The sequence below is a fragment of the Simochromis diagramma genome, unplaced genomic scaffold, assembly GCF_900408965.1.
Source record: "Simochromis diagramma unplaced genomic scaffold, fSimDia1.1 OVJJ01000419.1, whole genome shotgun sequence".
Classification (NCBI taxonomy): Eukaryota; Metazoa; Chordata; class Actinopteri; order Cichliformes; family Cichlidae; genus Simochromis; species Simochromis diagramma.
This window is the reverse complement of record NW_024387244.1, coordinates 4,525,882-4,541,511: the sequence shown is the minus strand read 5'-3', so window position 1 is coordinate 4,541,511 and position 15,630 is coordinate 4,525,882. Positions and strand designations below refer to the sequence as shown.

Genomic DNA, 15,630 nt, shown 5'->3' with positions numbered 1-15,630 from the left:
AGAGGGGCCTTATGTAACATTAAGCAACCCCATCCACAGGGCCATACTCTCTTTAGCCAGTATTGATTACAGTTCTAGAGCAACTTTTCTGTGAGATTCATTAATATTATTCTCCACTTTTATGATTTTCTTTGAGTCTTTTTTCTCCCTTTTTGTGTGTGCATGTTGCATCTTTATGCATCATTTTGTGTTGGTGTGCCTGCTGATATAACAGGAAGTGAAGTGCACTGCACTGGTTTCATGGGTAATCTTATCGGCTCATTTTTCAAAATCACATGGTCACATTTTCGCCCTCAGGGTGTTAATAGCGTGTGTAGTGTAGAGATTTACATATTTTTTATATAGGAAGGAGGGAAGAGAGATCTGTTATTAGATACATTTTTATATATTTTTTATTTGCTGGATCAGTTAAACTTCAGAATAATGTGTATTCATGGGCTGGAGACACATTTCTTATCTTTTACATTTCAAATATGCAAACATATTCATTACTCAAGCTTCTCATTCATCATAGTATTAGACTTGTACTTTAGTTATATCTTTGATCAAGAGTAAAGATGATTTACTAGGAAAAGCACATATAGATAAACACTTTTAACATTTTTAACTGGATGTTTCGACTTTTTACCTTCTCTGATGTAATGAGTGCTAAGCTGGGGGGATTTCAGTTTCTTTCATTCCCACCATTCTCAACAGCTGGCATGTGAAACTCCATGGGATCATGGATATTTGTGATATAAATAAATAAAGCCAATCCAAAAACTGTCTGTGTACAGTGAATAACATGCCTTTCAATTTCACATTATAGGAAAAGCTATACAGTAGGTCCAGCAGCTTCTGTTTTCACAGGGAATCCAGGCATTAAATGTGTTACAGAGCAACAAAGTGGACATTCAGGCTGCATTTGTTTCAGACAAGCATTGCGGTGCCGAATACGCGATGGTGTGAATCAGTGGGTTCAATTTGACTCTCCAGTGAACAAACACGATGTGCCAAAGCCAACCTCTGTTTTCACGTGATTATTTCTAGCCACATAATTACATATTAATCAAGCAAAGGTGACAAACATCTTCCTTTCTCTAAATAGAAACTCTTTCCACTCAAATGCCCAGTTCCACTTAAATATTTACCGATTTCCCCTCAGTCTTCACAGATCATGGAAGATTTGTTTCACGTTTTTTTTTTCTTCATGAAAAATGAAATGCACAACAACAAAACACGTTTCCTTTGTGAAAACCTTGATAGTATTTTCTGTAAATTTGTCATTTAAAAAAAAAAAAAGCATTTGTGAAAGCAACATCACTAGACAGAGAGAGAGAGAGAGAGAGAAACTGGCTTTAGTTGGCATGTATGATCACAGTGTCCTTCTTCTCTGAACACATCAGAGCGGGAGGAATCCTCATGGGCTTTACAGAGCTGTCATGTTTCCTTAACTACTTCATCACAATTTTCTTCCCATGGCTACCAGGTATAAATAGGTCATAGGATCCCTGTGTGTGCAGCGCTGTACATCTCAGTTGCTTTATTGGTCATGCACACCTGAAGCTGATGGGCACAGTCAAAGAAACAGTCTTTTGAGAATTGTCTTTCCAGCTGCTGCAACTTCTGTATCAAGGCCGTGGTGATTCTTTAAAGTCGGACGTACTTCGCAAAGTGTCAAAATTAACAAGAAAGTTGCTGAATCCTGTTTTCATTGATTTATGCTTCTGTTCATTCTCATTAATATTCTCTTATGCCTCTCTCCATCTTCCAGTACAAACAAGTGGAGCAGTACATGTCATTCCACAAACTCCCAGCCGACTTCCGACAGAAAATCCATGACTACTATGAGCACCGATACCAGGGCAAGATGTTTGATGAAGAGAGCATCCTGGAGGAGCTTAATGAGCCTCTGCGCGAGGTATGAAAAAAGTACATCACATTTTCTGTGATGTACTCACTCACCCGTGAATACACACATTTCACACACACGTCTCCACAGATGAAATAAGATGGAATAAATTCAATAAAATAGTCATTTATTCTTGTTTCATCTGAAAAATGTAACCCCGTGTTTAAAATCGATTACTTCCAGCCTTCTCTGTATGTATCTAGTTATTAAATGGTCTAATTCAGACAGCTATCACCAAACCCGTGTTTGTATCTTTACCTGTAAATCCCTGTGCTGAAAATCTGCGCAGATTAACCATTTGTATCTCCCGTTGCCATTTAGGAAATTGTCAACTTCAACTGCCGTAAGCTGGTGGCCTCCATGCCGCTGTTTGCCAACGCAGATCCCAACTTTGTGACAGCCATGCTGACCAAACTGAGATTTGAAGTATTTCAGCCTGGAGACTACATCATCAGAGAGGGGACAATTGGCAAGAAGATGTACTTCATTCAGCACGGGGTGGTGAGCGTCCTGACCAAAGGAAGCATTGGCATGAAGCTGATGGATGGCTCCTATTTTGGAGGTATGTAACTACTCAGTAATCTACTCAGTTCTATTCATTTCTGTTCTTCTATGGGTTATTTACACTTTACTTCCCACTAGAATCCACTGCAGCAGGGATGTAAAACTCATTTTACATCATGGGCCACCTAAAACTCACTTTGATCTTAAGTAGGCCAAAGCAGCAAAACTCCCCTTTCTGTCTGTGTAAAGATAATTCATTACAAATGTAATCTCATTTAATGTGCAATTTCAACAGTAAATCTCAGTTTTCCTACACGATAAAGAAATGCTGCTGTAGCAAATGACAGAAATCAGTCGGCACAAAAATTAAATATGTAAAATTACATAGAATGTTTTGCCTAGAAAAGGCAGTGAGCTTTGTAGTTTAATTGGTATTGTTTATCTATTATTCAATTACTTTGGTGTAGTATGAATGACAATGTCTTTATCAGTAGGAAATACTGTAAAACCTATGAAAATACAGTTAAAAGTCCAAAATCTCTGCTCTCTTTCACATTTTCCAAAGCTGTCCAATGGGCCTGATTGGCGTCTTTGTCAGGCCATTTCTGGTCCCTGGGCCTTGTGTTTGACAGCCCCACACTTCAGTAATATCACAGATGTGTGTGTTACTTTTGCAGTTTGCAGATAAACAAAAAAACTACCCCAATGTTTTATTTGGACTTCTTGTTCAGCCTTACGGCGACTTCTGTCCCACTTTCCCGGGTTGTTGTTCCTCTGTGGCTGTTTAGAAGCATGTGGTGCTACTATTGCCACGCATAAACCCACACACACACCAACATACACTTTTTAGGTCCTGTAGCGTGACTCTTTGGGCTGCATTTTTAACATCCGATGCCCTCTGCAGAAGCTCTGTCCACTCACAGTTTCGTTGATGTGCCAGCTGCCCAGAGCACTGTTGTAGTGACATGACTGCACAGCACGCACATGCACACATCCATTCACACACACACACACACACCTAATTAATAACACCTAATTAGCACAGCAGAATGAAGATGATGGGGCCCATTTATAATGTCAGACATCGAGTGTTTGAAGTCATGCCTGCGACCAGGGAGGAAATCACAGGTCTCCATGCACACAGCTAGCAGTGAGCTAAGAACCGAGGGGACAACAAGGTTTAACTTCCAGTGGGGTGTGTATGTGTGGTAAAATCTCTGAATAAGTCAGTAGCACTAAGTAGATGGTGATGTCACCATCACCAACCAGCTAATGCACAAAGTGTTTTTTGATAGGATTTACCTGCTTTTAAATTTTAGTATCCGACTTAACCTTAGCCACTGGTAGATTTTCTAACATTAAGGAACCTTTTCGTGGATTTTCTCCTTTCCACACCACACTACATTTTGTACAGTTATCACACACAGATGGGGTAGATTGCACTTTGAGGAACGGTTTTTCCTCTTTTACCCCTATGCCCTTTCCATAAAGTCCACAGTGAATACAGCCAAACATAACCTCATAATCATCATCTGTATTACACAGTGTGTGAGCAGATCCTGTGGACAAGCAGTTTGTTACTCAGATTCTTCTGGTGTCCCAACAAAATCCCAGGGGAACGGGTTAATTCCTGTCAACACATCAGAAAATGAAGCCGTAAATAAGAGAATTTGCAGATATTACATTAACTGAAACGGGAAACAGAGCTGGTTATGCCACAGAAACAGGTTACAATGATCATGATCCAAAATTGAAGCAAAGATCCAAATTGCCACAGTTCACATTAACCATCCAGCCTTTCTCCGTTCTTTCAGTATGTTTAAGGATGGCAGTTTCCCCGTCTACAAGCCACAAATGGTCACCCAGTGGTTTGGAAACCCTTTTAATTCAGTGGCAGCAATTTCATTGGTATTATTATCCTCTGTCTGCACTTCCCAGTAGACACTATTGATGCTACCAGTATCTAAATGGCTGCGTTTTGTGTAAACAGGGATATTCCAATTTCAAGAGAGCTTTCTGAACATGATGCCTTTTCCTACAATTCTAACAAAAGTGGATTTCAAGCAACTGCTGGTAATCACTAGCAGTTGCTTTAATATGATGTCAGTGAATTAATATGAATGCACTCTATTGCACACTATAGGTCGCTTGTCTAGAAATGTGTAAGTGCATGTATGTGTAGCCTTACATCAGTACCTTTGTTTGGTGGAAAAACTTTCTTGCAGAGAGAGTCAGCCGGTATGAAAAGAAGCTTATGCTAACGGAGAATCTAATGGACTGTATATATTATAAAAATGTGTATATACACATATATGTGCTAATTAGTCCTCAATAACAAAGTATTAAAATACTTGAATTTCATTCAACTAGCAGACAGGTATCAGCTACAGCTACCTGTGTCTGCCACACCTGTTACTGTAAGCTTTAAGACTTCCCAAACTGACGGGTAACAAAAAATATATAATTTTTAAAAATTACTCATCGTACACACCAAAACTATTTTTCTACAAGGGTGTAAACACAGATGTTATTGCTGTCTGGTAGTGGATTTAACAGATACACATGGAAATATAATTATTCTTCATTAGAAAGTAGATAAAATAAAATAAAGTGCGACTTCCTTGGATTGCTCTGAGTTTGTGAGAAACCTCATATAAACAGACAGGAACAGTCCAGTGCAGTGCCTGCTCTTAATGGAGTATCCTGGTGCCCCCACACCCCCTTCCCCCTTCCCCAGAGAGTCAGAGGAGGTCAACCTTTCAGGGAAAGGAAAAGGAGGGAATATGGTTGTCAAGACAACAGTCAGCTCCAGCCAATAAAAGGAAAAAGTAATAGAGAAGAAGATACTAAAGAAGGGAAGGGAAACAACTGAATGCAGTGGAGCACATCTATATATATGCTATACACTGCTGTCAGTGTAGTGCTAGTGAATGAGGAAATACCTAGGGTTACATTCAGCGGGTCATGCTGATGACACACAGCCTTTGTTCTGAGCACACATTTTCTTAAGCCCAGGAGTTTTCCACAGCCTGTGCGGAAACATAATAGAACATTTTAACATTTAATGTACTGTAACAGTGTTTTGGCTGAGCGTCGCACTGCTTAACAGACCTCTTACTCATAGCGTTTCTCTTCTTTTCTCTATTGCTGTCTAACGCACTGAAATCTGTGGGTTTGCCATTTTCTGTTCTGACCGTATCTCTCACCCCTCCAGAGATCTGCCTGCTGACCCGTGGCAGACGGACAGCCAGTGTGCGTGCGGACACCTACTGTCGCCTGTATTCTCTCTCTGTGGACAATTTCAATGAGGTGCTGGAGGAGTACCCCATGATGAGGAGGGCTTTTGAGACAGTTGCCATTGACAGATTGGACAGGATAGGTAAGAAGACTGCCATTCTGTTCAATATAGATTTGGGTAGTCTCCTGTAGGTGTTTTACTATGATGTGATTAAAAGTTTAGAAATTTAAAACAAAAGCCAAAAGATTAAAAAGATATTTAAGACCACAGCTTTCAGATACTATTCATCTGCTGTAGGTAGCTTTTTAAGGCTTACCACTTCTTCCTTTTTTTGTCCTCCATATGTCCACTTTTCTCAATTTTTTTAAGAACATACTGCACACCAATCAAAGCTTTCAGCTCATAGCTCTTGGGGAATCACCTTGTTAAGAATTTGGAACAAATTATGTGTTTTTGTGAACGGCTGCTGATAACACAATGTCTAAAGATACAATTTAAAACTGGTTCTTTGCTAAGCTGCTACTTGAGTTAGGAGGCCTTTTATGCTCGAATGATTCAGTGTTAAATGGTTCAGCAAACCAAAAAAGAACAATCCTCTGACAATGGTCAGGTACATGGACAAGACTGAAAATGAGAGAAAATGAAAAAGACCTTTAGAAACGGTAGAGAATAAGTATTCAAAGACCACTTTTAAAAATGCAAAAAGGTCAGTTTTTTGGAAGCAAAATTTAAATAAATTAAGGGTGTTGTAAGGCTTTTGTGCAGTACTGCAGCACTCAGGCTCCTCAGTCCAATATCGTCTCTTAAATTTATGCAGAAACATGCTAGGCTACAATAAAGAAAAGAGAAAAAATGTGCGAAAGAACAATAAACAGTAAAAATGTATTTATTCTGACATGATTTATGAACAGAGATATGAACAGAGATTTAGTTTTGGATAATTATGCCTCAGTGATAAAAGCCACGCGCATTGCTGTCTTCATAAGTTTATGAGTCATTCACTAGATGAAATGAAGCATAAGGAAAACATACTCACTCATTACTGTGATGTCTCTGTCAAAACACTGCACGGTCTGACAGCTGGGATGTAGTCTATGAATGATCCTAACAAGGGCTGTGTGCGGTGTACGGCTCAGGAAAGAAATCAAAGGTGAATATGTATCTTTGTATGTTATTAAGTTCCTTAAGCTCAGTTGTTTTAGTGCAGTTTAACTCTTTTGGTAGATATTTGCCATTTTGGGAAGAAAAGCAAAGCCAGTTAAAACTTTTACTTTACTTGAAATGCATAATTCTGATATTTTTTTTTCCAGCGATTGTTCAGTAGTCTCAGTCTGGAGTGAATTTATATAAAACAAATATTAAACAAAAGAACACACAAAGATGTGCTCATGAATGCTGATTGACAGTTTATATTTTCCTTCACATTAAAAACAACTTTCCGTCTCCCGTCATGCCCCCCTAGGTCAGCTAATGTTACATCCCTCATCACATGACCACACCTCATATGTTCACGAGGCCCTGAATCTGCCACCTGCCAGCTGTTGCCATAGCAGCCAGTTTCCACACATGAGCAGACTTCAGTCAGGCAACTCACATATTTAAAGAGAGGCTTGGATTGTCTGCTTCAAGACCAAACCTCCAATCAAACATTCCCACCGGGTTCCGTGCATACTTGATGCATACTAGTCACTAATGATGAGCTCTTTTAATTGGCTTTCTCAACAGTCTTTCTCAGAAGAAAACAAGTGGATCAAAGACACAGAGATCTATAAAAAGGTGCCTTAAGAACATAAGAGTCTAAATAAAAGACACATGCTTTGTTGGTTAAATAGCTTTCATGATTAAATAAATCTTTAAGCTTAATTGTCTTCAGTAGTTATGTATTGTTTTCTGTGAGGGCATTTATGACTAGAAGCTTGAATGAGGAATGCTGATTCAGCCATCCGTGCATTTTAATGACAACAGTGTTTGACCTGTGTGGGCCATTAATGGACATAGAGACACTTGTGTGACCTTCTGTGTATGTGTCATTATTCTCTACTAATCAATGGCTAGTAAAAGAAACTCTAGGTGTTACTTGGCAATGGTATTGCTGTGGAAACAGTGACGTATTATCCGTGCTTTATCTCTGAATTCTGCAGATGAGGGTGGTCCAACTTGCAGTACCAACTTCTTCAAAAGCATGATAATCCCCAACCAAGTTTGCACTTTAGAGGATGCAATCAGATGGTTGTATGCCTTTTCCTCTTTTTATTGTCATCCATCGCTGCTATTTATGATGCACATTTGATGAGCAGAGCCTGGCACTGCAGCTTGGCCAGTTTACAAGCACCCAAGGAGGATGTATGACAAGAAACACCACCATATCTATGAGAAATTCCATCTCTCAATGGCTCAGTCACACTAGAGAAAAAACATGGTAGCAACCTCCTTGTGACTTGGACAAATTGGTGGTTCCCTGGTGAATCCATTGAATTTTTTTTTTTGATTTGGCAGCTGATTACAAGTACTGTGGAATACACAACTCTTCTATGGGTCTTTTTCCAATGTAATGTTGCACTTAAATTGCTGTCTTAGAATAAGTACATTACTGTCTGTGGAGGAATTCTACGATCTATGAGGTTCTGACTGGAATGTAAGTAGTTGATGTAAATGTACCTTTAATGTCAGTTTTCTGTCAATCTGCCAGTTTATCACAGTTCAACCTGTTCATCTGTTTGATGTCATTCAATCACAAACTGATAGCAGACTGACTCGGTCTTATTGCTGTTTTATTGCCAGTCTCGATGCACCAAAGTAGCTTTGAAGATCGCAATAGGATTGCGAGTAGATGCAGACCTGATCCCCTTCGATGCAACCATTTCAAAGGCAGCTAGATCGCACATTCATTGCACACTGATACAATAATCTTGTGTGATGCCGAGTTCTCCAACTGCTGTTTTCCCTAAGAGAATTTCCAAGGATGCAAGCCAACAAATATGCATTCCTTTGTCTCCTCTTTCCAAGCCTCCAAACACCTCAGAGAGTAGCTCTGTGTTATCAGCAGATAAAATCCCCATAAAAGTCAGTGGGAGGAGGAGGAGTTCAACACAGAGCTGGAATGAAGCAACAGTACTTACCAGGGACACCCACACTTTTGATTAATTTTCTCCAAGCCTTCTGATGTTTTGTGTGTCTATATAAAAGCTAAATTGAATCATACATTTCCAGGGCCACACATGTTACAGCGTGTCCCCCTTTTCTGATTGTTGGCATTATGAGGAGAATCCCATCTGTGGGAAAATCTTGCTTGATACACAGAATCAAGCAAAACTGCTGACGTTTAAATATGATCAAGCTGTATAGATGTGTTTGCACACTCTAGTGCAGATTTTCATAATCACACTGTAATTCCACTATTAAACTCCCAAGCTGTGAGTGTTTTTATTCCACACATGCAGCAAATGTATCATGCTGGTGAAGCACAAGTCACCAAATCATCATCAGCCTTCCCCTCATGTTCTCCTTCTGGCTTAGCAGCTGATTGTGGTAGAATAATAATCTTTGTTTGTGATGTACAGTAGATCTCAGGCTTTGCACTTACAAATAACCTAGCTCTGAAGTCAGCTTTCCAGGCTGCCATCCGCACTGGTGAATCGAGCTGACAATACTACAGTTTCCATATGAACACACAAACCTCTCTACACGCTGTGCTCTGCTGTGAGTCCCTTTTTGTTACCAGGGCACAACAGATGTTGAGTCATCTGGATTTTCCTAGGAAGGCTGCCAACATCTTGTCTTTGGTCTCAACATGTCCAATCCCTGCAGCAACACATCACAGTGTCCATCTTTTCCTCTCATACTTCATTGCCTCCTGTTTTAACAGTATCTAATGCTCACCTGCAATGAACCTTCTACTCTAAATCTGACATATTGAGGATTTGTTCACCTGATCTCACCGTTAGTTGCCTTCTCCTCACATGAAAGCCACTGGTTAGAGTGAATAGGTGTTAGTGTTAGAGAGAGAGAGCCTATTTACTGACTATCAGCCTATCTGGGCCTCACATCAGAGGGAAGGCACTCAGCAGGTATCATACACAATAGTCTCTAACACAGTCATCTTACTTGCCTGACAGCAGTGGGTTTGAACTTGTGCGATCCCATTATTCTCTTCTCTGCAGTACTACTGTGACCCAGGATGGCCCTCAGCTGAAATGCACACCTGCTTTCACTTGAATTACTCTGTCTTAGTTTTATCTGTGCAGACAGTTTTTTCAGGACTAAGTGGGATTCTGCAGTTCACTCCTCAGTGGCATACATCATAATGCCTCGTACAAATCTGCCTTTATAATCCCAGCTGGTTTACCGTTTTACTTTTGAGTGCTTTCAAGAGGTTTTGCTATAAGAAGCAGTGCATTTCTGGGAGTCATTTACAGTCTGAGATCACATAAACCAGCTTAATATTTCAAAGCATTATGACCACCACATGAATTTATAACACACAACTGAATTGAGGAATGAACTGGTGCATGCTGGGATGGTTTCTAACTCATTGATTCATGCCCTGTGCATTCCATGTTACTGTAGATCAGAGTGCATATACTGTATTTTTCTTTCCTTGGTGTGTCCTCTCTCCTTGGCGCATTTATGAAGTAATGTGGACAAATTGCAGTTTTTAGTGTCGGATTCATCACGTGACTGTTTTTTTACTTCACCAAGTGTATGCTTCTGCTAAGAAAATAGATCACACATCACTTGTTCAAGTGCGTGTTTTTGGCCACCGCACTCACAGCTGAGATGATGATGGGGAAAAGCCTCAAGTCGGCTGTGCAACTGCTTCTGAAATTGGGGCCACTCATCCAGCATTGGATCCAGCTGTGCTTTGAGCTGGCAAGGCTGGATTCAGTGCTTTGCTGGCAGCTCAGGTTCTCTCTTTTTTTTCCACATAAAAATCAGAGGTTGGCTTCCTGATTTGGATGTGGTCTGTTAGCATCTGCCAGCAAACACAAGGCGAGACTCCCCATGCCATATAAACTGGGACACAGACCTTTTCCTCAGATGGTTTCACTAATCTCTCGTTTGCAGTTTATGATGCTTGCGATCATCAAATTTAGCAATAAAGGCATCAGTTGGTGCTGTTTACTGATAACCTGTTAAATTAGCAGTTGCAATAGCCGTCAATTAGCTGCACATATACGTTAGAAATACGTTGAAGTAAATAGTGTTTTCTCCTGTAGGGCTAATATATTGTCAGTGAAATGCTCCCTCTTACATCATATGCACTGAGGTCACTGCAGAAATAATGGTTGCCTGCACCTCTGCATTACCCTATAGCAGGCAGAGGGTGTTTCTGTGTCTGCGTGTCCATCAGTCTTGGATTGCTTGTTTGCAAAAAATGGATACAGGCAGTATATCTGTTTATATCAGTATATATGTGTAAATTAAGCTTTTTTCTGTTTAGCATATTATTAACAAATTGTAGGGTATGGAAATATAGCATTAAAGTCTGTTTTGTTTTTTTCTTTAATTTTTTGCATTGTTTCTGTTTGCTATAGCAACACTTCTTCCTTTTTCCATGTCTTTACAGGCAAGAAGAACTCGATCCTGATGCACAAAGTTCAGCATGATCTCAACTCAGGTGTTTTCAACAATCGTGAGAACGAGATGATCCAGGAGATAGTTAAATATGATCGGGAGATGGTTCAACAGGTGGATGTGCCACGCCCACGGGCCATGTCCATGACGCCTCCACTGACCGGTGGGATCTTTACGCCTCCAAGTTCCTCTGCCCACAATTCAGCAGTTGCCACTCTCCAGCAGGCTGTAGCCATGAATTTTTGTGCCCCGATGCAAGGAAACTCTGTGGGATTGGGTAACCTGCAGTCTCCCAGGATGATGAGGAGATTTCAGGTGATGCAAAGTGTATCGAGCCCTGTCTCAGCCTCTCCACTTCAGTCTCAACTCCTTGTTTCTGGTGCCTTTCCTCCGGTCCTGTCCAGCCCCCCTGTCCAAAGCCCACTAGCAGTCGGTGGGCGATCATTCCAGTATGGATCCAGTGCCCTGGCTGGTCCCACCTCAGGCTCACAGCTTTCTCTAGTCCAGCAGCACATAGCCAGCCCCGTGCACAGGCCCAGCACACATAAGAGCACCCATTCTTTGCAAATGGGAAGTCTGAGCCAAGATGCCAGGGCACTGTCAGCTTCTCAGCCTTCACTGCCTCACGAGATGGGACAACCAGCTGTCCCTAGTCCACCCCAATCTACACGAGTCTCTTCTACTTCCATCGAGCCCCCTCACACCCCACTGGGTCACACAGGCATCCGGAGCACCATACCACACAGGGTGGTTCTCCCACACCAGATGTCTGTTGGGGCCTTTCCTGTAGCATCCCTCCCTGGTTCTGTTCATGGTTTTGCACCTGTTGCAGGGGTAGCAGCAGGAGGAGTGGGAACTGGTCTGGGAGAATCGGGACTCCCCAAGAAGGACTCTTTAGTGAGCCTTCCTGAGACAGACCACATCAAAGTCAAATCCAGGCTATCCTCAAACTTGTGAACCTGATTAAAAACACTTGGAGAGTGACTCAACAAAGATCTTGACTACAGGAACATGGGGAGATTTCTGTTATCTCTTCTACAGTTCCTCTTCTCTTTATTCCAGTTTGACTATCCGATCATATGAATGTCGAATGAGATGCAGCAGGGAGAATCTGATAGGCGACCGTTCTAATATAATAAAGTCAGTATGGTGACTTTTAAAATTGCAGCACTCAGATGTTTCTACTCACAGAAGTACTAGTTGCACAGATTGGTAATGGTACAGTAGTGTTTTTAATTCACAACATAATCCACAACACATGGGAGATTTGCTTCACTACCACTTCCTTCACCTCATTATATGCAAACTTGGGGTTGGATGAGAGTTAAAGAGATTCAGGGATGTGCTTAAAGTATCAGAAGTTGGCACTTTAGTGGGATCTTATTGCTATATTTGAGCAGATTTTCTCAGTAGGTTGGCTGCAAAAGGCCAAATTTATAAGAACAAGACTACACAATATTAATGATGATATTTCAAAGTATACAGTCTAAAAGCAGTCTACTTTGACTTTATAAATCAGACTAATAAGATCTGATAGCCCTTAACTCAGATAAATAAGTCCCAGATCACAGACAGTTAATATCCTTAATGCTAAAATTACAATTGTATTGTTTCTTCAAGCCAAGTCACTGATTTCTACAGTATATGTCTGCCTGTTTGTTTTATTTAAAGCTGCATTAATCACTGTACTTTAAATTAGCACTGACTCTAATCAGGTGTTTTTTTAACACCTGCAAGTTTGTTGTACTGTTCAGTCTTTTTCCAGCAAATGATTAATATTGAAATGACCTGCACAGCATCAACAACAGAGACTAATTCAGCAACAAGCTGATGAATAATGTTTTAATGACCTTGTTGAGACCAAAACATAGTTAACCAGCATCCCAGTAAAAAAGAACTGTGATGCAATAATATGTAGTGTAATACTGCTCATGTGAGCAACTTTCTAAGGTAAGTGACGTCAGACTTTTACCCTCAAGTAGCTACAAACTGATTCATGCAGCTTTAAGTAGATCATAAAGACGTGTAAATATATAATTCCTTTTAATTACATATATATCCTCTGATGGAGGACCTGAGCTTGACGAACACACACATACCATCCCCTGGAGTGCAGGTTTATGGACTAAAGTCATGTAAGTGGTAATATCCCACAATTGTGAAAATGTTCTGTTTAACCTTACAAATTGTAATTCACTGCCAGCCAAGTAAAATAAATTTTATAGTTAAAATGTAAATTCCCTCATCAAAATGTAAATTCATTCTTTTCCTAACCCCTAATCTCACTTTCCTTTAGTTGCAGTTTGGGCCATGTGTCACTACGCCAAAGTCAATTCACACCGATAATGAAACTCCCGCGAAGCTCAATGCCGCTGCTGATGCTACGGTTTTGGTCCACAGCCAAGGACCGTGCCGATACTTCGCAGGATGTATATTGCAGTGTGCCTCTGTCATTAAGGCTTCAATAAGAGGTCATGGAATACTGGCAATTTGTGTCCAAAAGCATTAGGAAGGGAACCTTTTCTCCTGGACCTGCTATTCTATTCACCTCATCTCACTAATGCCTGAACCATTACTGGGTAATGAGTGTGGAAATTGGAATCCCCCGGGTCTGTTTGGACTGTTATTGTTCTCGTTCAATTGGATTTCATTATACAGTGCCAATAATGAGTTCCTCTCCTATGATCATTTTGCATTTTCATTTTGTTTAGTTTCAGTTCGGGCGTTGTTATCCACCTTGAGAGTTCTGAATGGGACAAAGTTGAAGGTTTATAAGTATTTTTGTATCGTGTTTTTGAGGTCTGTTGTGCTTTTGTTTTATCCCCAAATTATGCCCTGTGGAACCTATTTAGCTACTCCAAAATAATTAATAGAGGCTTGTTATGAGAATGGTATTTTGCTGAACTTCACATTGTTTCCTGGAGGCACTCTGTTAGGACAGGAAATGCATTTTGTGACTAAATTAGTTTCTAGATATTTTTACTCTAGTGGAAAGCACACAGTAAAGGATGATGGGGTAACAGAGAAAGAGAGTAAACCAGACTGAGTCAATACCTTTACTCATATCACAAGATATTACTAGCTCAGTTTTAATAATTATGAATAAACCCCATGTTTTAATTAAGTGTGGAAATAGTGAAACCAAAGTTCCAAAGATTGCAATTCTTTTGTATGCAAACCTCACAGTGATTTAGCATAAAAATCAGACAACACTCATTCAGTCCTATTGTCTGAAAGTGATGTTTATCACATGAAGCAATAACTGTTTGAAATGGAGTGAATGACCACTGTATGCAGAAGATGTTCTGCCCTTGAGGTGTTAACGAAGATGCAATATTTCATATTTTAGACTGCGCTCCCAAACTTTACTGAGAATTTGTTGAACATCTGTCTTTGAAAACAGATACGTTTAAACCGCGCTTACTGTCCACTCAAACTAACTTGACAGACATGGTATTTCTATGTGTAAACATAGTGTGCATCATGTAAACCAGACTATTAATTAATGTAACTTAGTTTACTGTAAATGTAGATCTGCTATAAAAAAAAAACAGATGAAAAAAATGTTTGAAAAAAAAGAATCTCTTTGTAATCTCTGACAGAATGCATATTATCATCTGGTATGAACTGATATTACTTGAAAATAATAATTAAAGGAGAGAAAAGCTGTTTGTATTACAGAGGATGTATCGCTTGTTTTTCTACAGTTACCACGCAGAGTTTGTATATACTCACGTGCCAGTTGCTGTGAGGTCTGCATGGTTTCTTCTACTGTTTGCGTTTTAAGTTCGTTTTGTAATGTCACACCCCAGTCAACTTGCAAAGCCTGGTTCTTTTACCAGCGCGTTTTGGGGTTATTTTTTTCCCTGATGAGTCAATAGCGTGCTCCCCTCAATCCTGTAAATGCACTTTTTCTTCTTCTGCAACTTTACAAACATATTTAGTGTTATGTAAATGTTACAAAAACTCAGCTGTTCGGTTTTTTCAGTACACGCTCAAGGGTTTGGTAAGTCAGCTGTGCTTACACACACACGCACGCTCAGACACGGCAGTGGAAACGGCAACAGAAGCATCTGTATTTGCTTCTTTTTGTGCTTTCTTCATAGAGCCTCGTTTTTCTTAGCTTCAGTGCTTCTCTGACGCTAAACTACAGTATCTACCATTCCAGTTTTTATTTCTCTGAGGTCATCAATAGGAGGAATGCGTGGGGATTCAGGGTGTTTAAAATGTTTACCTACAAGGGCTGTTCATAACAACCGAGCGACGATATGATTTTGTGTCATCGACATTATCATAGTTGTACAATTATGCGAACGAGTTTGGATTATTTCACTCTTACTGACCAATAAGCAACTAGAAGGTAAAAAATATATGATGCAAATTTTATACTGGCTGTTTCTGTGTTTTATGGGATTTGGTGTGA

At 40.1% G+C, this 15,630-nt stretch overlaps 2 protein-coding genes across 2 annotated transcripts in view; one reads left to right on the top strand and one right to left on the bottom strand.

Annotated features, from left to right (window-relative positions):
- The window catches only part of hcn2b (hyperpolarization activated cyclic nucleotide-gated potassium channel 2b), a 40,443-nt gene extending 25,658 nt beyond the window's left edge, over window positions 1-14,785 (top strand). Inside the window, exons 5-8 of the mRNA XM_040052780.1 lie at window positions 1,754-1,900; window positions 2,213-2,453; window positions 5,610-5,774; window positions 11,200-14,785. Coding sequence (XP_039908714.1) covers window positions 1,754-1,900; window positions 2,213-2,453; window positions 5,610-5,774; window positions 11,200-12,164 — 1,518 coding nt within the window. The 3' untranslated portion in view covers window positions 12,165-14,785. The remainder of the gene's footprint in view (window positions 1-1,753; window positions 1,901-2,212; window positions 2,454-5,609; window positions 5,775-11,199) is intronic.
- The window catches only part of polrmt (polymerase (RNA) mitochondrial (DNA directed)), a 71,413-nt gene continuing 59,139 nt past the window's right edge, over window positions 3,357-15,630 (bottom strand). Inside the window, exon 22 of the transcript XR_005699047.1 lies at window positions 3,357-3,413. The gene's annotated coding sequence lies outside the window, so the exon portion shown is untranslated. The remainder of the gene's footprint in view (window positions 3,414-15,630) is intronic.